This window comes from Scyliorhinus torazame, chromosome 22 (genome assembly GCF_047496885.1).
Source record: "Scyliorhinus torazame isolate Kashiwa2021f chromosome 22, sScyTor2.1, whole genome shotgun sequence".
NCBI classification, from domain to species: domain Eukaryota; kingdom Metazoa; phylum Chordata; class Chondrichthyes; order Carcharhiniformes; family Scyliorhinidae; genus Scyliorhinus; species Scyliorhinus torazame.
In genome coordinates this window covers 16,761,082-16,771,081 of record NC_092728.1, presented here as the reverse complement: position 1 = coordinate 16,771,081, position 10,000 = coordinate 16,761,082, and the positions used below count along the sequence as shown (strand labels likewise).

General features: G+C 55.3%; 2 protein-coding genes across 2 annotated transcripts in view; one reads left to right on the top strand and one right to left on the bottom strand.

Moving 5' to 3' along the window:
* Positions 1–10,000, top strand: part of atp2b4 (ATPase plasma membrane Ca2+ transporting 4) — a 386,143-nt gene that overhangs the window by 211,781 nt on the left and 164,362 nt on the right. The gene's annotated exons all lie outside the window — the stretch shown is intronic.
* The window catches only part of itih6 (inter-alpha-trypsin inhibitor heavy chain family member 6), a 106,894-nt gene that overhangs the window by 40,170 nt on the left and 56,724 nt on the right, over positions 1–10,000 (bottom strand). The window contains exon 6 of the mRNA XM_072487923.1: positions 7,915–8,031. Within this exon, the coding sequence (XP_072344024.1) occupies positions 7,915–8,031 (117 nt within the window). The remainder of the gene's footprint in view (positions 1–7,914; positions 8,032–10,000) is intronic.

The window sequence follows — 10,000 nt, the reverse complement described above, 5'->3', positions numbered from 1 at the left end:
CCAATCTCTGTAACCTCCTCCAGCCCCCACAACCCTCCCTATCTCTGTAACCTCCTCCAGCCCCTACAACCCTCCCTATCTCTGTAACCTCCTCCAGCCCCCACAACCCTCCCTATCTCTGTAACCTCCTCCAGCCCCTACAAGCCTCCCTATCTCTGTAACCTCCTCCAGCCCCCACAACCCTCCCTATCTCTGTAACCTCCTCCAGCCCCTACAACCCTCTCTATCCCTGTAACCTCCTCCAGCCCCGACACCCCTCCCTATCCCTGTAACCTCCTCCAGCACCGACAACCCTCCCTATCTCTGTAACCTCCTCCAGCCCCTACAACCCTCCCTATCCCTGTAACCTCCTCCAGACCCGACAACCCTCCCTATCTCTGTAACCTCCTCCAGCCCCCACAACCCTCCCTATCTCTGTAACCTCCTCCAGCCCCCACAACCCTCCCTATCTCTGTAACCTCCTCCAGCCCCTACAACCCTCCTTATCTCTGTAACCTCCTCCAGCCCCCACAACCCTCCCTATCTCTGTAACCTCCTCCAGCCCCTACAACCCTCTCTATCTCTGTAACCTCCTCCAGCCCCGACACCCCTCCCTATCCCTGTAACCTCCTCCAGCACCGACAACCCTCCCTATCTCTGTAACCTCCTCCAGCCCCTACAACCCTCCCTATCCCTGTAACCTCCTCCAGACCCGACAACCCTCCCTATCTCTGTAACCTCCTCCAGACCCGACAACCCTCCCTATCTCTGTAACCTCCTCCAGACCCGACAACCCTCCCTATCTCTGTAACCTCCTCCAGCCCCCACAACCCTCCCTATCTCTGTAACCTCCTCCAGCCCCCACAACCCTCCCTATCTCTGTAACCTCCTCCAGCCCCTACAACCCTCCCTATCTCTGTAACCTCCTCCAGACCCGACAACCCTCCCTATCTCTGTAACCTCCTCCAGCCCCCACAACCCTCCCTATCTCTGTAACCTCCTCCAGCCCCCACAACCCTCCCTATCTCTGTAACCTCCTCCAGCCCCTACAACCCTCCCTATCTCTGTAACCTCCTCCAGCCCCCACAACCCTCCCTATCTCTGTAACCTCCCCCAGCCCCTACAACCCTCCCTATCTCTGTAACCTCCTCCAGCCCCCACAACCCTCCCTATCTCTGTAACCTCCTCCAGCCCCCACAACCCTCCCTATCTCTGTAACCTCCTCCAGCCCCTACAACCCTCCCTATCTCTGTAACCTCCTCCAGCCCCCACAACCCTCCCTATCTCTGTAACCTCCTCCAGCCCCCACAACTCTCCCTATCTCTGTAACCTCCTCCAGCCCCCACAACTCTCCCTATCTCTGTAACCTCCTCCAGCCCCCACAACTCTCCCTATCTCTGTAACCTCCTCCAGCCCCAACAACCTTCCCTATCTCTGTAACCTCCTCCAGCCCCCACAACTCTCCCTATCTCTGTAACCTCCTCCAGCCCCCACAACCTTCCCTATCTCTGTAACCTCCTCCAGCCCCCACAACTCTCCCTATCTCTGTAACCTCCTCCAACCCCCACAACCTTCCCTATCTCTGTAACCTCCTCCAGCCCCCACAACCCTCCCTATCTCTGTAACCTCCTCCAGCCCCCACAACCTTCCCTATCTCTGTAACCTCCTCCAGCCCCCACAACCCTCCCTATCTCTGTAACCTCCTCCAGCCCCCACAACCCTCCCTATCTCTGTAACCTCCTCCACCCCTACACCCCTCCCTATCTCTGTAACCTCCTCCAGACCCTACAACCCTCCCTATCTCTGTAACCTCCTCCAGCTCCGACAACCCTCCCTATCTCTGTAACCTCCTCCAGCCCCCACAACCCTCCCTATCTCTGTAACCTCCTCCAGCCCCCACAACCCTCCCTCTCTCTGTAACCTCCTCCAGCCCCTACACCCCTCCCTATCTCTGTAACCTCCTCCAGCCCCCACAACCCTCCCTATCTCTGTAACCTCCTCCAGCCCCCACAACCCTCCCTATCTCTGTAACCTCCTCCAGCCCCCACAACCCTCCCTCTCTCTGTAACCTCCTCCAGCCCCTACACCCCTCCCTATCCCTGTAACCTCCTCCAGCCCTACACCCCTCCCTATCTCTGTAACCTCCTCCACCCCTACACCCCTCCCTATCTCTGTAACCTCCTCCAGACCCTACAACCCTCCCTATCTCTGTAACCTCCTCCAGCCCCCACAACCTTCCCTATCTCTGTAACCTCCTCCAGCCCCCACAACCCTCCCTATCTCTGTAGCCTCCTCCAGCCCCCACAACCCTCCCTATCTCTGTAACCTCCTCCACCCCTATACCCCTCCCTATCTCTGTAACCTCCTCCAGACCCTACAACCCTCCCTATCTCTGTAACCTCCTCCAGCTCCGACAACCCTCCCTATCTCTGTAACCTCCTCCAGCCCCGACAACCCTCCCTATCTCTGCAACCTCCTCTAGCCTCTACAACCCTCCCTATCTCTGTAACCTCCTCCAGCCCCCACAACCCTTCCTATCTCTGTAACCTCCTCCAGCCCCCACAACCCTCCCTATCTCTGTAACCTCCTCCAGCCCCCACAACCCTCCCTATCTCTGTAACCTCCTCCAGTCCCTACACCCTCCCTATCTCTGTAATCTCCTCCAGCCCCTACAACCCTCCCTATCTCTGTAACCTCCTCCAGCCCTACACCCCTCCCTATTTCTGTAACCTCCTCCAGCCCCTACACCCCTCCCTATCTCTGAAACCTCCTCCAGCCCCTACAACCCTCCATATCTCTGTAACCTCCTCCAGCCCTACACCCCTCCCTATCTCTGTAACCTCCTCCAGCCCCTACAACCCTCCCTATCTCTGAAACCTCCTCCAGCCCCTACAACCCTCCCTATCTCTGTAACCTCCTCCAGCCCCTACAACCCTCCCTATCTCTGTAACCTCGTCCAGCCCTACACCCCTCCCTATCTCTGTAACCTCCTCCAGCCCCTACAACCCTCCCTATCTCTGAAACCTCCTCCAGCCCCCACAACACTCCCTATCTCTGTAACCTCCCCCAGCCTTACACCCCTCCCTATCTCTGTAACGTCCTCCAGTCCCTACAACCCTCCCTATCTCTGTAACCTCCTCCAGCCCCAACACCCCTCCCTATCTCTGTAACCTCCTCCAGTCCCTACAACCCTCCCTATCTCTGTAGCCTCCTCCAGCCCCCACAACCCTCCCTATCTCTCTAATCTCCTCCAGCTCTACAACACTCCCTACCTCTGTAACCTCCTCCAGCACCTACAACCCTCCCTATTTCTGTAACCTCCTCCAGCCCCTACATCCCTCCCTATCTCTGTAACGTCCTCCAGCCCCTACACCCTCCCTATCTCTGTAATATCCTCCAGCCCCAACAACCCTCCCTATCTCTGTAACCTCCTCCAGCCCCGACACCCCTCCCTACCTCTGTAACCTCCTCCAGCACCTACAACCCTCCCTATCTCTGTAACCTCCTCCAGCCCCAACACCCCTCCCTATCTCTGTAACCTCCTCCAGTCCCTACAACCCTCCCTATCTCTGTAGCCTCCTCCAGCCCCCACAACCCTCCCTATCTCTCTAATCTCCTCCAGCTCTACAACCCTCCCTACCTCTGTAACCTCCTCCAGCACCTACAACCCTCCCTATCTCTGTAACTTCCTCCAGCCCCTACAACCCTCCCTATCTCTGTAACCGCCTCCAGCCCCTACAACCCTCCCTATTTCTGTAACCGCCTCCAGCCCCTACAACCCTCCCTATTTCTGTAACCTCCTCCAGTCCCTACAACCCTCCATATCTCTGTGACCTCTCTCTTTCTTTCTACCTTTCTCTCTGTAAATCACTGTCTGTCTGTCTCTCTCTGTCTCTCTCTCTCTGTTTCTGTCTGTCTGTTGTGGTGATATGCATCACTGTAAATACACAAGGGGTTAATGTAAATACACTAAGACTAAGTAAACACTAGAGGGAGCACCAGAGACGTTATGACATGCAGACATACAGCTAATGAACACATAGAATAGGACACAACCAATGGGCAGTCAAAACACCCAGAGGTGACACTAACTACCACAAGGGGGCAACCCATATAAAAGGACAGGGCACACATGCTCTTTCTCTTTCCATAGGCGACACTCAGAGAGAAGGACAGGGGCAGATCAGGAAGCATCACACCCAGCACGTGGCTTAGAGCAGACTGGTTAGTTAGATTGAGTTACGATAGCAAGATTAGCAGGAGAGCCGAACTCAAGTAGGAGAATTGTTAACTGTTCAATAAATGTGTTAAACCTATCTCCAAGTCTGAACCTCCCTTTGTCAGAGCGTACATCAAGGAAGCAGCTGATGCGACATGAAGAAGCAGAACACAACATGGTACCAGTGAGTGCCTGTTGAATCTATACAGTTCAACTCAGCAAGATCCGTGACTACCAGCAACAGCCCAGGCAAGATGATCGAGATTCCGGCAGCTCAGGTACCACGGCAATCTCAGTGCATTCAAGCAGAGATTTGAGATCTACATGGTAGCCTCCGACCTAGATGGCGTGGCCGATGCTGAGAAGATAGATTTTCTACTCACCATTGCGGGTGAAAGTGCAACAGAAATCTTCAACTCCTTCAAGTACTCCAAAGGGCAAGACAAGAGAGACTTCCAGACAGTCCCGGACAGGTTTGAAAACTACTGCGAGGTGAACGCAACAGAAATGGGTAAAACTGGAGCCGATACTCACCACGAGGCAAAGGTAGGTTTGCACCAGCAGCAAACGGCAATTTTGATTGGCGGCCATCTTGGAAAAGGTGCCGCACATGCGCAGTTGCGAAAAGAGCGCACAGTAAAGGAACAACGATCTGCGCATGCGCAATCCATTCCTACGCTCTACATCACAAGCGTCATGATGTCAGAGGTCCCGGACCACGCCCACTTAAAGGGGAAATGTCCCAAAATAGTGAAAAACAGTTTTAAAGCCACAAAACACAATTCTTTCACCTGGAACGACAGCACAATGCCTGAACTTCGACCAGTAGCTGAAAGTAACCTCCGCAGAACCCTGCAACGAGCAGTTTGCACCGCCCTAAGAGATGATTTAGTCCTTGAAGACTACGACTCAGACGTTGATTTCTTCCTTGGACATAGCGAGCCCAATGCCAGCTCCGACACAAAAGGTGGTGATATGGTCCTTGAAGACCACTACTCGGAAGATGATTTCATCATTAGACGTGGCGACCTCAGTACCAAATCCGAACCGCAACGAGATGTGTTGTACATTGAAGACCCTGACATAGACCTGGATGAGTTCTTCAGATCTGAGGATCCTCAGCCCAGCACAGACGACATCCCGACCCATGAGTACAGGATTCTGCTGCGGCCTGACGCCAAGAGGCAGAGAGCGGTACAAGCCCACAGAGAGCGACCTGACGCCAAGAGAGTGGTCCACGCACCACGAAGAGTCCCCCACTCCGCACAGAAAGCGATGACAGGCTCCACAGCGAGACCACTGCACGACTCCGCTGAGAGCGCACAGATCGACTCCACAGCGAGACCAGCGTATGACTCCACACAGGGGACGATGCCAGACTCCACAGAGAGAGCGGTACAAGCCTCCACAGCGAGCCCGTTGACAGACTCCACGATGGAAGCAACGGAAGACTCCAGAGCGCAGACCTTGCATGAACAAGACCACGAGGGCCTAGCAACCTCATCTGAGCAACCAGCAGCAGACGATGCAAGTCTACCACGCTCAAGTGGACAACAAAAAGACTATGACAGTCCAGCCAGATTGTTTGAGCCACCAGAAGAAGATTCTGACAGTCTACCCAGCTCATCTAACCAACAAGAAGACACTGAAGGTCTACCCACTGTATGTGCGACACGTGACAAAGGCTTCACAATTCCCGTGCAAGATGTGCGACATCTCAGCGCGACTGACAGATCTCAGCTAGTATGTACAGAGGCACTCGGCAATCGAAGTGAGGCTACTAGTGACTCCAGTGAGACCACGTTAACTCAAACCTCATCCACTCGAGCCTCTCCACAAGAAAATGCATCCCTGAACGTTTTGACTCCGGACGGGGAGCGTCAAGAAACCAAAGGTGATTCAGGTGAACCAGAAAGGGCTCCAGACGGGGAGCACCGACAAGCCAAAGATGATACTAGCGAAGCGGACATGACTCCAGACGGGGAGCGCCGAGGATTCAGGGACGGGACGCTCAGTGAGACAGCAGATACCACAAAGGACACTGAGACAAGTAACTTTGTGAAGGACTCGCATTCTCCACTCGGCGTGGTCATTGAGCGCAACAAACCCAACAACAAAACCTACAAAAACAACAACATAGACAACAAGAAGAAGCGTACCAGAGGCAACAAACACAACCACAAGCATGTCAATGACACCAATGACCACAACAATAGAACAACAACTGGTACAACTCTACCCATGGAGGACAATGTTGCTGCTCAGCACAGAGCAATGGCGAGAGAGGAAACATACCATGGCATGTCAACGCATCTTACCAATTCACGTTTGCTCCACTACGGACAAGCAGACCAGCTTTCAAGGCAGGTGACGTACTGCATCGATATCGCAATCACAAGAAACAGTCCAGGCCGGACAACACAGATTATTTCCTGCATCGCTACCACAAGCATCGGGAAAAAAAAGAGTCCAAATCAGGCAACGAAGTGATTTGACCATTTGCACACCTCCTGATGACTTTGTGGTTCCTTAAGCACAGCGACACTGACGTCGTTCACAAGGAAATGACAACATCAACATCATCACTTCAACAACGAAACAAGAAAGCAACTCGACCATGTAAATTCATGAACTTTGGACTCATACATATTATTTGGTAGTGAACAATCATTACTGTCATCATGATTTGTACATGTCATCACTTATCTACCTATTTTGTTCCATTTTCTTTAATCAAGTACAGAAAATATGTAACACTAGAAAAGGGGGGGATGTGGTGATATGCATCACTGTAAATACACAAGGGGTTAATGTAAATACACTACGACTAAGTAACCACTCGAGGGAGCACAGGGACATCATGACATGCAGACATGCAGCTAATCAACACGTAGAATAGGACACGACCAATGGGCAGTCAAGACACCCAGAGGTGACACTACCACAAGGGGGCAACCCATATAAAAGGACAGGACACACATGCTCTTTCTCTTTTCCACAGGCGACACTTAGAGAGACAGGGGCAGATCAGGAAGCATCACACCCAGCACGTGACTTAGAGCAGACTGGTTAGTTAGATTGAGTTACTGTAGCAAGATCAGCAGGAGAGTCGAACTCAAGTAGGAGAATTGTTAACTGTTCAATAAATGTGTTAAACCTATCTCCAAGTCTGAACCTCCCTTTGTCAGAGCGTACATCAAGGAAGCAGCTGATGCGACATGAAGAAGCAGAACACAACATCTGTATCTCTCTCTCTCATTTTACCTCTCTCTGTATCACACTGTCTGTCTCTCTCTGTCTGTCTCTGTCTCTGTCCCTCTCTCTCTCTCATTTGACCTCTCTCTGTAACACACTGTCTGTCTCTCTCTGTCTGTCTCTGTCTCTGTCCCTCTCTCTCTCTCATTTGACCTCTCTCTGTAACACACTGTCTGTCTCTCTCTGTCCCTCCCTCTCTCTCTCTCTCTCTGTTTCTGCCTCTCTGTCTACCTCTCTGCCTCTCTCTCTCTCGTCTCTCTCTTTCCTTTAAGATGCTCCTTATAAGCCGACCTCTGACGAGCTGGAGGTCCCCTGTGCTTTTTATCTCTGCCTCTGGCTTGGGGACAGATTCTGTCTGCGAGACGTTCCTTAACATGGGGGAGGGTTCACTGCGGGAATAGGAGCTAGAGAAATGCAGGCAATCGTTGAATTAACTTGGACAGACTGTGTGCAGATGTTACCTGTCTGATCTTTGCCCCGATCATGGAAGAGCTGACATCAATAATAAAGATTACATTCTTCGAAACAACCGGTAAATCCCTTGGAGCGAAATAATGAACAAAATATCCATTGTAGGTCTGTGGAGAGAGAGTGAGACGCAATTGTTAAATTATTAAACCTGAAGCAGTTTTTAAAAAAAGGGTCAGTGCTGAGGGAGCGGTGCACTGTTGGAGGGTCCGTGCTGAGGGAGCGCCGCACTGTCGGAGGGTTAGTGCTGAGAGAGCGCCGCACTGTCGGAGAGTCAGGGCTGAGGGAGCGCCGCACTGTCGGAGGGTCAGTGCTGAGGGAGCGCCGCACTGTCGGAGGGTCAGTGCTGAGGGAGCGCCGCACTGTCGGAGGGTCAGTGCTGAGGGAGCACCGCACTGTCGGAGAGTCAGGGCTGAGGGAGCGCTGCACTGTCGGAGGGTCAGTGCTGAGGGAGCGCCGCACCGTCGGAGGGTCAGTGCTGAGGGAGTGCTGCACTGTCGGAGGGTCAGTACTGAGGGAGCGCTGCACTGTCGGAGGGTCAGTGCTGAGGGAGTGCTGCACTGTCGGAGGGTCAGTGCTGAGGGAGCGCCGCACTGTCGGAGGGTCAGTGCTGAGGGAGTGCTGCACTGTCGGAGGGTCAGTGCTGAGGGAGCGCCGCACTGTCGGAGAGTCAGGGCTGAGGGAGCGCTGCACTGTCGGAGGGTCAGTGCTGAGGGAGCGCCGCACTGTCAAAGGGTCAGTGCTGAGGGAGCGCTGCACTGTCAGAGGGTCAGTGCTGAGGGAGCGCCGCACTGTCAGAGGGTCAGTGCTGAGGGAGCGACGCACTGTCGGAGGGTCAGTGCTGAGGGAGCGCCGCACTGTCGGAGGGTCAGTGCTGAGGGAGCGCCGCACTGTGGGAGGGTCAGTGATGAGGGAGCGCCGCACTGTCGGAGGGTCAGTGCTGAGGGAGCGCCGCACTGTCGGACGGTCAGTGCTGAGGGAGCGCCGCACTGTCGGAGGGTCAGTGCTGAGGGAGAGCCGCACTGTGGGAGGGTCAGTGATGAGGGAGCGCCGCACTGTCGGAGGGTCAGTGCTGAGGGAGCACTGCACTGTGGGAGGGTCGGTGCTGAGGGAGCGCCGCACTGTCGGAGGGTCAGTGATGAGGGAGCGCCGCACTGGCGGAGGGTCAGTGCTGAGGGAGCGCCGCACTGTCAGAGGGTCAGTGCTGAGGGAGCGCCGCACTGTGGGAGGGTCAGTGCTGAGGGAGCGACGCACTGTCGGAGGGTCAGTGCGGAGGGAGCACCGCACTGTCAAAGGGTCAGTGCTGAGGGAGCGCTGCACTGTCAGAGGGTCAGTGCTGAGGGAGCGCCGCACTGTGGGAGGGTCAGTGCTGAGGGAGCACCGCACTGTCGGAGGGTCAGTGCTGAGGGAGCGCGCACTGTCGGAGGGTCAGTGCTGAGGGAGCGCCGCACTGTGGGAGGGTCAGTGCTGTGGGAGCGCCGCACTGTGGGAGGGTCAGTGCTGTGGGAGCGCCGCACTGTCGGAGGGTCAGTGCTGAGGGAGCGCCGCACTGTGGGAGGGTCAGTGCTGTGGGAGCGCCGCACTGCGGGAGGGTCAGTGCTGAGGGAGTGCCGCACTGTCGGAGGGTCAGTGCTGAGGGAGCGGCGCACTGTGGGAGGGTCAGTGCTGTGGGAGCGCCGCACTGTGGGAGGGTCAGTGCTGTGGGAGCGCCGCACTGTGGGAGGGTCAGTGCTGAGGGAGCGCCGCACTATCGGAGGGTCAGTGCTGAGGGAGCGCTGCACTGTCGGAGGGTCAGTGCTGAGGGAGCGCCGCACTGTCGGGGGGTCAGTGCTGAGGGAGCGTCGCACTGTCGGAGGGTCAGTGCTGAGGGAGCGTTGCACTGTCGGAGGGTCAGTGCTGAGGGAGCGTCGCACTGTCGGAGGGTCAGTGCTGAGGGAGCGCCGCACTGTCGGAGGGTCAGTGCTGAGGGAGCGCCGCACTGTGGGAGGGTCAGTGCTGAGGGAGCGTCGCACTGTCGGAGGGTCAGTGCTGAGGGAGCGCCGCACTGTCGGAGGGTCAGTGCTGAGGGAACGTCGCACT